Source organism: Fukomys damarensis, unplaced genomic scaffold, assembly GCF_012274545.1.
Source record: "Fukomys damarensis isolate Sample0158 unplaced genomic scaffold, DMR_v1.0_HiC HiC_scaffold_3, whole genome shotgun sequence".
Lineage (NCBI taxonomy): Eukaryota > Metazoa > Chordata > Mammalia > Rodentia > Bathyergidae > Fukomys > Fukomys damarensis.
In genome coordinates, this window is record NW_022900915.1 from 5,846,364 (window position 1) to 5,862,862 (window position 16,499).

Sequence of the window (16,499 nt, forward strand, 5' to 3'; positions counted from 1 at the left end):
TTCCAGAAGCCCCACTCAAGCGCATGCGTCTGGGGGACACTCTGGATCCAAATCATAATAATGTAACGGGCAATGCATTTTTATTAGGCAGTCTCCTGTTCTGCTCGTCAAAGCACAAACACTGGGGCACTGCTCACACTTGAAATTGTGGGTGTGATTTCTATTAAAACACACCAGATAAGAAGGGCGTTCTGAACCAGATGAAAGTGTTAAGAGAGGAAAGAAACAGAGGCCTAGTGCATCAGCACAGGACAACAGAAATCTTAACCAGTGGAGCTACCGCCTTCTTCCTTTCCTTTCAGGCTTTCACACTGTCCCCATCTTCCTCCTACCCTGTTGCCTACTCTTCCTCACTCCTCTTTGCTGGCTTCTCTTCTTCATCTCACCCCAAATGCTGGGCTGAGTCAGGACTCTGGCCTTGACCCTCTTCACTTCTCTGCCAACATCTTCAGAGTGGTCCTCATCTAGGTCTATGATTAAATATCATCTCTGTAGAAACTCTGTATATATGCCTCCAAAGCTATTAGGACATGTCCTAAGATCTTTTTTATTTTAATGCAATACAAGTACATATGAATAAAGAAAATATAAAAACACTTCTATTGAAAAATAATTTTTCATAACAAAAATAATTAGAAAACAATGAATGGTAAATGCACTATGTATCGTGACCTTAAAAGAATATCTTTTCAATTGCTATGTTACGCTCAACTCATTTCCTATTAATACTATATCCTTTTTTGTATAATATATTTTAATTATAAATAAAGTACCTCACACACTGCATAATTCTGAACAATTTCAGACACATGTGTAAATATCGCATGGTCTCACTTCTGTGAGAAACTCAAAATATAAATAAGGGCCAAAATATATAGCAGACGTTCTGAAACAGGAAGAAATTTCCATTTGGGAATCAGACTTCTCCAACAAACAAAATGCAAAACAACTCTGTCTTCAGCCCACCAGTCTCTCCCCAACCTACCCCTCCCTCATCCTTCCCATTTGAGGAAATGACCATGGTCATTCTGGGAGGCTCCACTAAAACCCTCTAGCTACCATTTTGGGTCTTTGCTTTTCACCACCTTTTTTTTTTCTCTTTTATCCACAACACCTGGCCCCTTGACACACTGTCTTCCACAGGCTCTTTCAAAACACAATCTAAACACGTGTGCTGACTGATCACTGTGATCATGGCTTCAGTGCCACTGACCAGCACCACTGCAGCCGTCTCCTAACTGGCCCTTTCGTCTCGTGCCCTCCCCATAATCCAGCAGCTCAAGTAACTTTTTTTTCTTTTTCTTTTTCTTTTTCTTTTTGGTACCTTGTGCTTGCCATCAAGTAACTTTTCAAAAAATCCTAACAAGATCACATCAAGTGAGCGCTCAAAATGCTCTAAAGTCTTCTATCATATTTAAGATATGGACAGAATTTCTTTCCTGACATGTCAGGCCCTACACCTCCCTCTCCAAACTCACTTCCTACTTCATCCCTTTTCCTTTTATTCCAGGCACACAGATTTTTCTTCTGGTGTCCAAAACACATGTGATCTGTTTTCTACCACGGATCCTTTGAATTTGTTTTTCCCTTTGAGTAGAGGACATCTCTCACAGAACTAAAAGCACAGGCTGGGGTCTGTGTGCAAATGTCACCTTCTCAGAGATGCCTGATGTAAAACAGCAGAGCACTGCTAAATCTTAATCAGACTCTTCTCCCCTTACCCTGCTTTATTCTTGCCCTATACCTTCACATTACCTACATTTGCATCACTTACTCATCAGTGACTGTATCTCCCCTATCAGAATGTAAGCTCTGTGTGGTCAGGTTATGCTCATTCACCGATATAATCCAATCACTCTGCAGAAGATATGGTGAGGACTAACCAGGTGCATGGACACCTCTGCAGCATCCCCCACAACCCCAGTACTCTTGGGCCTCCTGGTTGTGCTGGTACCTGGAACAATACTGCAGAGGCACAGGTGGTCATAAAGGACATTGTACTGAGCTCCAGAAGATAGAACAGAAGTGAACAACTGCAATACAGGTACATCAGACCTCCATAGTTGCTAAATTGGAGGGATCACCACCTTCCATCACAACCTATGTTGGACGTTCTTCAGGGAAAGGGCAGCTGGAACCTGCAGTAGAACCTTGCAGAGTTCAACCCTGCGGGAGGTCAGGGAGCACAACTTGGGCCTTGCAGCCAGAGTTCAGCCTGAATCTCAGGGGTCTGCCTTTAGCCACCTGAGACTAATTGACTTAGCTCTGCACACTGCTGCTCAAATTGTCTATTGTGACAGCAGAGATATACCCTGAAGGAGGCCCTTCAATTTTTTTCTTTCTTTTCCTCTTACTTTTAATTTTTAAACTTTATTTTTAAAATTTTATTTTTTCCCATTCTTAAAATTCTTCCTTTTTTCTTTCTTCTTTTTCCTGCTCAGCCTCTTGCTCTCCCACATTATTGTTCATCTCCCTTTTTGTTCTTGTTCCTGCCCTAAGTCATATTTCTTCTTTCTTTTTCTTCTTTTTTGCCTTTGCTTGATTGTTATTAGTTTCAAAGGAAAGTGAGTATAATTTACAGCTTCCCTATTACTGTTAGGTTGTTCTATTCTTGTCTTTGTTCTTGCACTCTGTCATTCCCTCTTGCCTTCAACAGTTTCCTAAAGTTTACGTGATCATCCTGTGTTCTCTGGCTTCACTTGAAACCTTCTCCTATTCTACTACCTATCTATTCCTCTCCTAACTCCTTGTAAGTCCCTACCCTGAAGGGTAAAGTTGCTGTATTGAAGAGTTTATTCACTATAAACATATTTTGAGTTGGTCCTCAATTTTGATTTAATTCATATGGTTAAAGGTGATAAATTAATAACTACCACAAACTGTCAATTTCTAAGTTTTGCTTGATGTTATTGTGTTGCTGATTGTCTCAACTGGGCTAAAGGCTTGTGATTTATTTAATGACTTGTCCTTCTTGATATTATGAAAATGAGAGTGTATCTGAGTCATTAGAGACTCGAAACCTAAACAGCAGCTATATCAGGAAGATCAAAGTACTAACCCAGGAATTAAACCAAGGATAGCACCAACAACAAAAATAAAAATGTGAAAACACTTAAACAAGGCACAAATATAGACTTCCAGTTCACCAACAGCAAACTGTAGGGGAAATAAGGTGGAAAAGTCTGACAATCAACCACCAGGACACCCTGAACTCATAGCACAGGAAGTAACAAAATGGATCAATTAGGCTCTAGAAAAATTCAAAGCAAAAATAATTTCCCAGATAACTACAGAGATGGTAAACATAATGAAAGACAACATTAGAGACTCTAGAACAGAGACAGAAAAAAATAAAATGGATGAGTTCAGGACTATTATAAAAGACATGAATGTCCAGCATGGGAAAGAAATGAAAACCACGAATGCCCAACATAGGAAAGAAATGGAATCCATGAAATAGATTCAAACAGATATTCAGGAGATTAAACACTCTACAGAGAGCATTTGCAGCAGGATGAACAAATGTGAAGATAGAATTTCAGATATAGAAGATAGGATTGCAGTCAGTGACCACAAAAGAGAGATCTCTTAAAAATAGTAAGGGATCATGAGAAATCTACCCAACAACTCCTAGCTGATGCAGAGAAGAATAATATAAGACTGGTAAGAATCCATGAAATATCAGGAGAAAGTACAAATGACTTAAATACTGTTTGCAGAATTAATGACAGAAAACTTCCCAAACAGAGGGGAAGAAACTGACATACAGATAAGTGAGGCATATAGGACTCCAAATAGCCATGATTAAAAAAAAAAAATCTACACCTAGACAAATAATAGTCAAAATCCCAGAAACCCAACAGAAGAACAAAATACTGTAAGCAGTTAGAGAAAAGAAAGAAATCACATGCAAATGAAAGTCCATCAAAATCACAGCAGACTTTTAAACATAAACCCTCAGAGCCTGGAGTGAGGTATTTCAAGCCCTGAAAGAAAACAACCTCCAACCTATACTGATGCATCCTGCAAAACTCTCTTTTAAAATGGATGGAGAAATAAGATACTTCCATGATAAGGAACACCTGAGAAACACCATGAATACCAAACCAGCACTCCAAACAATTCTAAACAATATTCTACAAAATCAAAAATGAAGGTCACAATACCATGAGGCAGAGCAGAGCAAATCAATTAGGCAAGGTGAGAAACTAAAGGGAGAAGGGCCAACAAAAGGACAATAACATGAAAGGAGAATAAAATAAAAGCCAACAACAGGACAATAACATGACAATGATAAGTAAATACATATCACTTATAACCATCAATGTTAATGGCCTCAATTCACCAATAGAAAGAGACTGGCAGAATGGATTAAGAAGAAAAAATCCAATAATATGTTGTATACAAGAAGCACACCTAGTTCAACATGAAACTAGACACTGAAAGTTAAAGGATGGAAAATAGTTCCCCATGTGACAGGAGCCCAGAAAAAAGCAGGGGTAGCTATCTGATTTGCAAACAAAGTAAATTAAAAAAAAACTAATTAAGAGAGACAAAGAAAGCCACTACATCCTTGTAAAGGGAAAAATCCAAGAGGAAGAGATGACAATCATAAATATATATGCACCAAATACTAATGGCCCGAACAATACAAAACAAATATTAAGGGACATGAAAAATCAAATCAGCACTAATACAATTGTAGTGGGGAACCTAAATCCACACTATCACAAATAGACAGATTATCTAGACAAAAAAAAAAAAAATCAACAATGAAATGGTAGAACTGAACCAAACTTTTGAACCAATGGACTTATTAGGTGTCTACAGAGTGTTCCACACCACAAAACCAAAATATACATTCTTTTCACCTGCACATGGGTCATTCTCCAAAACAGGCCATATACTAGCTCACAGAACATGTTTAAATAAATGCAAAGGAACTGCAGTTATCCCATGTATATTATCAGAACATAGTGCAATTAAGCTGGCTATCAATAACAAAAGAAACCACAAGAACTTCACAAAAACATCAAAATTGAATAACACTCTCCTAAAAAGAGGATATTAAAGAAGAAATTAGTTAGTTTTTACAAATATATGATAATGCCAGTACAACATTCAGGAATGTATGGGACACAAGGAAAGCAGTTCTACATGGAAAATTCATAGCAGTGAATGCCCACACTATGAAAACAGAGCCCACTCAAATAAACAACCTAATGATGAATCTTAAGCTTCTAGAAAAAGAAGAGCAAGAAAAACCCAAAGCTTATACAAGGGAGGAAATTATAAAGATCAGAGCAGAAATCAATGCAATGGAAATTAAGAGAATGACTCACAAAAAAAATCAATGAATTGAGTTGGTTCATCAAAAGAATAAATAAAATCGATAAATCCTCAGCCAACCTTGTCAAAAAAAGGAAAGAAAAGGCTCAGATCCATTCAATTACGAACGAAAAGGTGAAGTCACAACAGATCCAGCAGAAATCCAGAGGATCATCAATGCCTACTTTGAGAATCCATAATCTAATAAAATAGAAAACACAGAAGAAATGGACAGATTTCTAGATACTTATGAATTACCAAAGTTGAAGATACAAAAATTCTATGCACCTCAATTACAATCAGTGAAATTGAAAATGTAATTAAAAGTTTACCAAAGAAGAAAAGCCCAGGTCCTGATGGCTTCACTGCTAAATTTTACAAGACATTTAGAGAACAACTACTGCCACTACTCTTTAAACTTTCAATGAAACTGAAAGGGAAGCAATCCTTCCAAATTCATTCCTGGAAGCAAGTGTTACTTTGACTCCAAAACCAGGGAAAGACCCAAGCAAAAAGGAGAACTACAGGCCAATCTCCTTAATTAATACAGATGCAAAAATCCTTAATAAGATACTGCATAACAGAATACAGATCATCAAGAAGATCATGCAACCTGACCAAGTTGGATTTATTCCAAGGATGCAAGAATGTTTCAACATACATAAATCAATAAATTTAATACACTATATTAACAGGGTCAAGGACAAAAACCATATAATAATCTCAATAGATGCAGAAAAAGCATTCAACAAAAGTCAACACCCATTCCCAATAAAAACCCTGCAAAAATAGGAATAGATGGTCTTTATCTCAACTTGATAAAGACTATCTATGAAAAACCAACAGCCAAGGTCATATCAAATGACCAAAACCAGAAAACCTTCATGTAAAAATCAGGAACAAGATGAGGATGTCCACTATCACCACCCCTATTCAATACAGTTCTGGAAACATTAGCCAAAACAATTAGATGTGAGAAAGAAATTAAAGCAATAAAGATAGGAAGGGGAGAAGTTAAATTCTCATTATTTGCTCACGATATGCTACTCTACATAGAAGAGCCAAAAAACTCCGGCCAAAAGACTTTGAGACTTAATTGACACTTTCAGCAGAGTAGCTAGATACAAGGTCAACACTCGAAAATCAATAGCCCTCTTATACACAAATAACAGACTCAGTGAGAGAGAAATTAGGGAAACAATTCATTTCACAATAGCATACCAAGAAAATGAAGTATCTAGGAATCAATCTAACAAAGGAAGCAAAAGACCCCTACAATGAAAACTACAACATTCTGAAAAGAGAGATCAAAAAGGATATAAGAACATAGAAAGATATTCCCTGCTCCTGGGTAGGAAGAATCAACATGGTGAAAATGGCCACACTACCAAAATTGCTACACAGATTCAATGCAATCCTGATTGAAATCCCTACAGTATATTTCACAGAACTAGAGAAAATAATCCAAAAATTCATTTAGAACAAGAGGAGACCTAGAATAGCAAAAGCAATTCTAGGCTACAGAGATATGACAGGGTGTGTCACAATCCCCAACTTGAAACTATACTACAAAGCCACTGTGATAAAAACAGCATGGTACTAGCAAAGAAACAGACCTGAGCATCAGTGGAATAGATTAGAAAATACAGAAACAATTCCAGATGTACTCAGCTACCTCATCTTTGACAAAGAAAGAAGTCAACCATTCTCACTGGAGGAAAGATAGCCTCTTTAATAAATGGTGTTTAAAAAACTGGATTTCAACTTGCAAAGATTAAAGACCCCTATCTTTCACCATGCACTAAATTAAAATCCAAGTGGATTAAAGAGCTAAGTATTAAAACAGAAACACTAAACTTACTGGAATACAAGTTAGGCAGAAATCTTGAAGACACTGGCATAGGAAAAGAGTTTATGAACAAATCCTCAGTAGCATGGGAACTATCAGAAAGAATCAATAAGTGGGATCTCATCTTATTGAAAAGCTTCTGCACTGCAAGAGAAACCACCAACAGAGCTAAGAGACAACCTACAAAGTGGGAAACAATTTCTACCAGCTGCTCCTCAGACAAAGGACTACTAGGTAGAATACATAAAGAACCCAAACAAATCAGGCCCCCCAAATATAAAGACCCAATTCAAAAAAGGCCGTCTGAAATGAATAGACATTTCTCACACAAAGAAGTGAAAGCAGCAAATAAATATGTGAAAAAATGTTCCACAACATTGGTCATTCAAGAGATGCAGATGAAAACAACACTGAGATTCCACCTCACCCCAGAAAGAATAGCTGCTATCAACAAATTAACCAATAACAAATGTCGGAGGGCTGTGGGAAGAAAGGAACCCTTCTCCATTGTTGGTGGGAGTGCAGACTGGTGCAACCACTGTGGAAATCAATATGGAGATACCTTTGTTAGCTACATATTTTGATTGCATCATATGTTCCATTGATCCTGAAATAATGATTACAGAAGGAGGGTTTCATCCCATGAGACACTCAGAGGAAAAAATTCAGGTATATGCAGATTTTCTGACCCAGTTCATTTCATATTCCCATTACTGGAGAGGGTGGTAGCACTGACCCAGTCTGATGCAGGAAGGATATAAAAGCACTCTTCCAGAAAGCAAAGTACTTTCCATCCCCCAGCTGTTCATTTTTATAAGAACAGCAGGGCGGGGACACACCTACCAGAGGTTATTCTGCACAACCTTTAGGGAAATACACACATACACACAGACGGACATGACAGCTGGAGCAGCTGAACCCAGGATGAAATGGCTGGCTTCAGAAGAGACTTCAGAACAACTGAGAAAGATCAGCAGAGACAAGGCTCTGCCCGTTGTGAATTCTAAAGTAATCACCATTTTCTCCCCAACAGAGCAAAAGGGTGGATTTCGAGGATAACCGTTTCTCTTCTCCGGCTACTGAACTCTGAAACAATCAAAACCGAATCTCCTAATACTCTTGTAAGGCTCAAAAAGATACAAATCTGCCTTCTTTTTATTCTCTATGATCATTGCTGTACTACAATGGCAGAGTTCAGTATTTGAAGAAGGCAAGATCGAACACATAAACTATCTGGCTTTTACAGAAAATGTTAGCCTTCTACTGACCTTAACAGAATACTTTCCTTTAAATTGTTCATCTGTTTTACTTTAAATTATTTGGAAAGAAAACTTGGTAACACTTACAAATGGAAAGCTATGACAACGCTAAGCAGACTGCAATCTAAAAAATAACTACAACCACTAACAGGGGATAACACTTCACATCCAGAATTACTGTATAACGCAGCAACTCCTTTTCTGGGTATTTATCCAAAAGTAGGAAATCAAACAGGTATTTGTAAACCCATGTTTGTAGCAGCATTATTCATAATAGTTAAAAAGCAGAAGCAGCTCAAACATCCATCCCCTGATGAATGGAAAAACAAAAGGTGATATTTACAATGGAATATTATTCAGCTTTTTGTGGGAGGAAATTCTGATAGATGCTACAACATAGGTAAAACTTAAACGTGGTATACTGTTAAATAAGCCAGTTACGAAAGGACACACATCACACAATTTAACAAAGCACCGAGGCTAGCGAAGTTTGTGCAGACAGAAAGATCAACTGTTTCCACAAGCCAGGGTGAGAGGGAAACGGGAGATGACTTTAATTAGTGCAGAGTTTCAGTTTCCCAACATGAATAAAAAAAGTTCTGAAGATAAACAGTATCGAGGGATGTACAGTAGGAGTGGACGTACTCAACACCCCATCCATACACTTAAAATAGTAAAACTAGTAAATTTTCTCAGAAGAAAAAGTTAAAATGGCAAGAAAAATAAAATAACGTTAACTAAAAACAAGACAGATGTTTGGGGAATCACAAGACTCTGCATTTAATAAAGGGACCATCTCACTACATACGATGCAAGTTCTTTCATGGTATACTCATCTGAACATAAAAATACGTGAATTCTCACAGAGGTCCTACAATTTGGGAAACCCTAGCCAAAAGTGTTCCTCAGTGATACATCACAGTCCAGGAGCCATCATCCTTACATTCTTCCTAAAAAGTTGTTTCCTGGTTAAATACTCTGCAGAGAAGATAAGAGCTTTCCTGGATTAAAGCTCCCTCTTTCGTAAGGACATCTGATTTGTACAAGTCATTTCAATGGAATAAAGGATAACTTATAAGATTTGCTCCCTGGTGCTAATTTTGAAATAGCTCGAAATATATATATACACATGGTATGTGTATATATATATGGTTCAGGAAAGAGCAGGAGAATCTTCCAGAAAACTTCTCCATTTTTCAGGAAAGTGGACATGTTTTATACAGCCCGATAAAAGAGCACAAGGGAGTATCTGCGGCTTGTGTCAAATGTGACAGAGCCCTCGCCGTACTCAACAACACTGATATTCAAAAGCACAAAAGTTCAAAGAAAAATACCTGTAGGCTAAAAATTAGAAATCCAGTTGTAAAGTATGTCTTGCTACGTAAAACTATTTCTTCAAAGGATCACAAGTTTTACTGTAACTCAGTACAACTTTTTATAACTTCATATGAAATACCCACTAAGCCGAAATTATTTCTATGAAGTCGATTTCTAAGCATCTTACGCTGTCCGCAGTGAGTCCCGACGTAGCCCTTCTGACACTGGCAATGGTCGTCTGCACAGCTCCCACCATTGACGCACCGCACACTGCACTGCTGAACTGCAAAGAGCAGCAACCAAAAGGTACAGACATGAGTCACCGAGGTTATAGTTCCTGTAAAATCATAGCCTACCTGCTCCACGGTTTAATAAGTAAGTATATTCTGTGGATGTAAACGTTACGACCCAATAATCCTTATTTGTCCGACGTGCACATACAGATGTATCTGTCACAAGTTATCCAGGATGCAGCTAGAATAGAGTACGACCCCGAGGTTACAGGAAGTCCCTGGAAGGGGACAGCGATACTGTGCTGTGCCTTGCACCAAGGGGGCACTTGTGTGAGTTCAGAATGCAGGGGCTGAGTGCGGGCAACCCAGACGGACTTGGCTATGGTCTTTATCAGCCTGCATTCCATCAGGGAGACAGATAAAACAATACCGCAGATAAACAATACCACAAAGTCATTATAGATGTGGTAAACTAAGAAAACTGCTGTGACAGAGAGTAGCCTAGAGTCAAGGAGAACCTCAGACACCGGACTCAAAGAAGACCACTCCTATATGACGCTGGCTCTTCGTTTAGGAAGGTGAAAATCAGCCGAGTATGGGAAATACTAGTGAGGAACTTCAGACGGGGAAGAGCCAACACGGTTAACAGTTTCCTCTGAAGAGCTGAAATTCTGTTCGGTGAAAAAAAAGGGCAGATGAGGAAGAGACCTTGGAGAGCCAGGGAGACGCCTATGTAAAGAGTTCACTCAAGGAAGCAAGAATCCTTGGGAGTAATGTAATACAATCAAAAACCCCAAACTGGACCTGGCATTTAGTAAAAACCCAGCAAATTAAAGCCATTATTCACAAAGAATTGCTTCAGCAAATCCTGCTTTTCTACTGCATGGACAAACTCCTAGAGTAGAATGAGGGCTCTTTGCTTACCAAAAACAGTTACCCAGTTGAGGCAACAAGTACGCAGCCAAAAAGTTATTATTCCAAAAATTACTACAGATCTAGTTTGTGAGGAAAATAATCACAGCTTTATATTTTCTTTCAAAAGGGATATTTAGCATTTACTCAAAAGCTTATGAGGGCCAGGGATTGAGCTCAGTGGTTCCGCTGCCTGCCTTGCAAGCACAAGGTCGTAAGTTCGATCCCCAGTAACCCCCCACAATAAATAGATAACAAAGCTTATAGAACATACAGTACACAAGCCATATAAAAGAAACATACTTGATTTTGCTCCACAGGTTGGCGATATTTGGCCACTGGAACAGGTGCACATGTTAGGTCTGGAACAAAATCCATCTCCACAACTATTTCTACAAATTGCTGTGGAAGGCACAATAAGAAAATAAGTAAACAACTAGGTAACAACCTATGCTTCACAACTCCTGCCTGGCGAGTGCATCCTAAATTCAATCCCTAATACCAAAAGGGAAAACAAAACAAAACAAAGCTGAAAAATTAAGACGTTGAAATATGCGATGCAATGCCTCAACTTTAGCTATGAAATGACCTACTATAGATATGGGAGATATCAAGTATCCTATGATAATGTGCAAACAGATGAAACTTTTTCAAATTCTACGAGATTAAGCCTTTCACTTCCCTTTCAATACACGGTGCCTCTCTCACCCAAGTCTGAGAATTTAAATGCAGAGTTCACCAAGAATTCAGCCTTGATCTAGGGAGCTGGGATTGTGGAGGAAACCCGGAGGTCCTGCACACCCTTATGAAAAACAACCCACTGTGTAAAGGATCTTCACAGAAGAAAGAGAATGTGAAACTGTCCGAGCCAGAGACTCCAGTCTCTAATGACTTGGCCAAACCTCAGGGGTTCCAGGCACGTCCCTCCCCTGCTGGCATCTGACCTGCGCCATCATCCATCTTTGTTCCCTTAATAATTCCTTCCGTCCTTCCTGCAGCCTTCCTTCTCCTGTGGTATCCTCACACCCTACCCTGTCCTCACTGCTCAAAAAGCCACCGAGACATTTTGATGGGAAAGAGGGGACCTCCAATGAACACAAAGGTATGAGGGTCACCACAGTGGAGAATGTCAGACTCACTGACACAGCAGTACCACACACACTCAAAACCTGTAGTCGAGTGCCTTCAACGGGAAGTCTTTCCCAAATTTCGAGTCTGTTCATTGAAACTGAGAGATCTGTCCCTAAATCCACGATTGAATTCTGTCTTTAAGTACAAAGGCTGTGAACTTTAGTGTTCTATGCCTGGAAACACGAAGACAAGGGACATCTAGGAATGCCCTGATACCAGCTGTAAATATCTATACTAATGTGCATATCTGGCTTTTGCTATGGAGGACAACTTTCAAAGAGATTTAACGACACCCCCGCCACGAATATAAGGCACATATACGATAGAAGCAAATGAACTCAACAGTTGTTTTACTTCTCCAAACTGCCTTTCTACATCCATATAATGCAGTATCTCCATTAGTGCTCCCTATAAATGAGATAATGTTAAATATGGTGTGAGGATAAAGTTTTAGGCAAGAATATGGGTCCCCCAGAGAATTGACTGATACTTCTTAAAATATACTGGAGTTTCTGATCACCAATACTTTCCATTGATAAAATGGTCATTAAAATTTTGTTTTATTTCAGAGACCCCTCTTCCCCTAACAGGGGTAGTCTAGGTTAGTTGAAATATAAAGTGTTCCATCCAGATCTTGAACTCAATGAGGTTTAGTGGGGTGGAAACTGGGCAATGAATGCTCACTGTCAGGAATGCAGGTATATACCGTGTATTTTTAACTCCAAGAGAAGCAGGAATACCTCAGCCTCTCTCCCCACACCCTTTTCAGGCTCCAGTATTTATTATACTAATATATTTTTTTATACCAGGGATCGAACTCAGGACGTTGAACTTGCAAGGCAGGTGACGGAAACACTGAGCTAAATCTGCAGTCTATTATACTAGCATTTAATCAGGAGACCTAGAAATACCATCAAGAAGAGTGAAGTCTTAGGAACTGATATTTTGTTGACACCAGGGGAACTGGGTGGCCAGGTAAAAAGTCTGTAATATATAAAAGCCTAACATCCAGATCTTACTCTGTCAAGCTCAGATCTGTTGCAGGTTCAGGAATAACCTGCAGCATCTCTGGGTTGAGTTTTCTCATTGGTAATATAAAATAAAGCGCTTATCCTGGTGCTCTATGAACCAAAGCCAAATGCATCCCACCGTTATTCCACTGATCAAAATTCTGTAGCATAAAATAAATAAATTAATAAGCAACTCTTCTATTGCTTCATATTCTAACAATATTCCAAAGTGACAAATGGAAAATGAGAAATCCAATTCCATCCTTTTGCAATAAATCTTCCAAAGTTTAGAAAGGCTTCAGTGAGCTTTTCAAGTCACATTTAAGAATAGCAATGAAACAGAAATCAAAACACCTTACATTTCTTTTTTTTTGTACCAGGGATCGAACTCGGGTCCTTGCGTTTGCAAGGCAGGCCACTGAACCACTGAACTAAATCCCCCCCACCTAACATTTCTAATATTTTAAGAGACCTATTTTGCTTTTAATAGTTTTTTCTCCTAATGAAACCTGATCAAAGCCAAACAGATTAAACTCTAAAAGTTACTCACTAAAAATGAGTGGGAAAATTAATGTTTGGTCTATATTTTCTATTTAAATCTTACTTATTAAACTATTGTCTCCAAGTTAATTTTTTTGTTTTTTTATTTTTTTTGCTAAATGTTGAGATACAGGTCAACTTAATAAATGAATATTCTGAAGAAAGTCTGAATTTAAAATTCTCGGTTTTAAATTTATAATGGCTTTATTTTCATTTTCTTCCCCACAGATTATCATTTAAAATGTCAAAATAATCGAATTACTGAATTTAATGTTGTCTGTCAAAAGTTCAAAAGTTAAACATTAGGTGAGACCCACATAATATGATGGTGTTACATTCTCCTCTTATTTGTGTACTATTTTATACTTGCAGCTAAAAGTTTGAGGGGGCTTGAGGGGGTTGAGACAGGTTCTTGCTGTGCATTTCAGGATGGCCTTGAGTTCACTCAGTAGCCCAGGTTGGCCTCAAATGCATGGCAATTCTCCTGTCTCAGCCTCCCTCCTGCTGGGTTTACAGGCATAAAGCACCACACTTGGCTCAATAATTTGCTTTTTAACATGAAAATAATAAGGGCTTTGCACATACATCTTGACATAAATTTAAATATTTCTTGGAGATATAAAGATCAACTCAAGGTTCATGGTTTTTATAGATTTCTGATACATGTACATTTCAATGTATCTCATAGTCACCAAAATATTTCAACTAGCAGAAATGCAGGCTACAACAGTCACTCTTAACTATTAGATTTTTCGAGCTAATCTTCTGAACTAGTAAAGGGCACAATCTTCTCCGTGACCAAGAGGATTCAAAACTGACACTCAGTGAGCCATACACGCATTTCTACTGCAAATATTCTGGAAGGCTCTGCTCTCTGGAATTCCCATTCCATCCCGATCCAATAAAACCTGACTTTACAGATTTTCAACACGTACCATAAACCTATCCCTTCTCCTCGGCTGCTCTCCAACTCAATAATGGCAGTCACACTCATTACATTTAGTGAGTCAGACTTTCCGCGGGGCCTAAGTCACTCCCGGCTAGTGTGGCAGGTGTGCAGTGAGTGACGTTAGTTATTTTAGAATTCTAGGAAACCACGGCAGTGTAAAGCAGCCACAGCAATGCCCTACTGGTCTGAAAAAGTAAATGCACCTTCCACAAATGCCTCACACATCACTTTCTGTGGAGGGAAAAGAAAGCCATACCCTATCCTTTTTTTTAAATAATAGCAAAGGCTTATAATAGGACATACTATTTGAAATATTTGTGAAGTGCTTTAAAGAACCCCATTGCTGTTGCCTATTTTTCCATTACTGGAGATTTTGAGATGGGTGGTAGAAAAAATTAGGAAGAAAATAGTCTTAACAATTCTTGAGATTGCATTCCTTTTAAAAAACTGCCTAGATATAACACTGAGGATCTATTTTGAACCCACAGAACCAGTAAATATAAAGCCAGAAATGCTACTACATCCTTATCAGCCCTGGGCTGCTGTGTCTAGACCCTTTGCTCTGTTCACCACTGCGTAATTGTCTTTTCCCTGGAGAAGATCAGGGGCCAGCTAAAGTCAAGGACTGGCTCTAAGTGAACAGGCTGTCAAAGGTACCTGGCTCTCTTCTGACAAGACAAACAAAATAAGACATCCCAGTTGGCTGTAACACTGGTAACTACCAAGCTCTCCATGTGGAACTTCGAGACCTGTGTACCCATTTTGGAAACGGAATGAAATGACCGAAACTCATCGTCAAATAAACTGACTTTAAGTTCTAAGATTAACACTTTGGCAACCTGCGCACCATGAGACTTGGGATCTAGAAATTCGAAATTTAAATGTCTTTCCCCCTCCCTTCCCAAATGGGTCAAGCTACTCACAGAGTGCTTTTTAAAATTTTTTGTTAACCCGAGTCAACTGAAACTCTGGGGAAAGCTCCTTTCCACCTATGTTATGTGGCTGTTGAGATGAAAGCAGAGATAATGGGGTTCTGTAGAAGGACCCCAAAAAGCTTGATCTTCCCAAGGCCCAATCTTGAGCCCATTCCAAAGCCAGAAGATAATTTACATAATAACACCCTGTGGCTTTATCTGGATTTTGGGGGGGCAAGTGGTTTTGAGTCATCTAGGGAATTGCTCCAACAGCCCTTCCCTTTTAATTTGTTTTAATTGCTACCAAAAGATACAACTTCCAAGCATCGTTAAAACATGTATCATTCGCCATCCGTGCCCTTCTTCGGACTCTGAACTGGTAAAGCTAACTGCTTTTCCCTACTGTTCAGTCAGGGCCGCGCAAGGTCAGCCCTGAGTCGGTGCCAAGGAGGCTGCCCCAGCTGCACTCAAGCACTCACGGACAATGCACTGGTTCCCTCCAGGGAGCGTCTTCCACCCAGGACAGCAATAGGAGTGAAACCTGGAGCCGCACACGTTGGGCCTGAAAGGGACAAGGAGGTCACACACATCTCGGGATGGGTTCGGAAACAGAAGCGGTTTGCATAAGCAGTTCCCCGAACAAGTAGATTTCGACACAACACACAAATCAAAACTACACTTCAAATTCTTGGGGTTGAGGGGATGAACGTAAAGGAGCTGGAGGCTGGAATGGGGAAAGGTACAAATCATTTGAACAGCCCCTTTCATCTTGCTTGCCATCTTAAAAGGTGACAAGGGACATGGGAACATATAATGTGCTACTATTGTGTCCTCTGGACACAGAGAACAAAGGGAACATTCCGTATGGAAACTCCGAGTCCTCATCCCCAAATCCACCTCTCCTTGACCAAGTTTTACTGGGCCCCGACGTGTGGAGGAAGGCACTTGGAAAGGTGGAGCGCTCGGCTATTAGAGAAAAGCTGGAAGCTCCGCACACGTCCTCAAACAAAAGGCTCTGGAGGGGCGCCCCACGGTGGGGAGCAGGCCGGCTGCGGCG

At 39.4% G+C, this 16,499-nt stretch overlaps 1 protein-coding gene across 1 annotated transcript in view; it reads right to left on the reverse strand.

Moving 5' to 3' along the window:
- Positions 1-16,222, reverse strand: part of Fbn2 (fibrillin 2) — a 240,407-nt gene extending 224,185 nt beyond the window's left edge. Inside the window, exons 1-3 of the mRNA XM_033765507.1 lie at positions 15,922-16,222; positions 11,202-11,300; positions 9,941-10,036 (exon numbers count right to left, since the gene is read on the reverse strand). Of these exons, the coding sequence (XP_033621398.1) occupies positions 9,941-10,036; positions 11,202-11,300; positions 15,922-16,222 (496 nt within the window). The remainder of the gene's footprint in view (positions 1-9,940; positions 10,037-11,201; positions 11,301-15,921) is intronic.
- Positions 16,223-16,499: the final 277 nt, after the last annotated feature.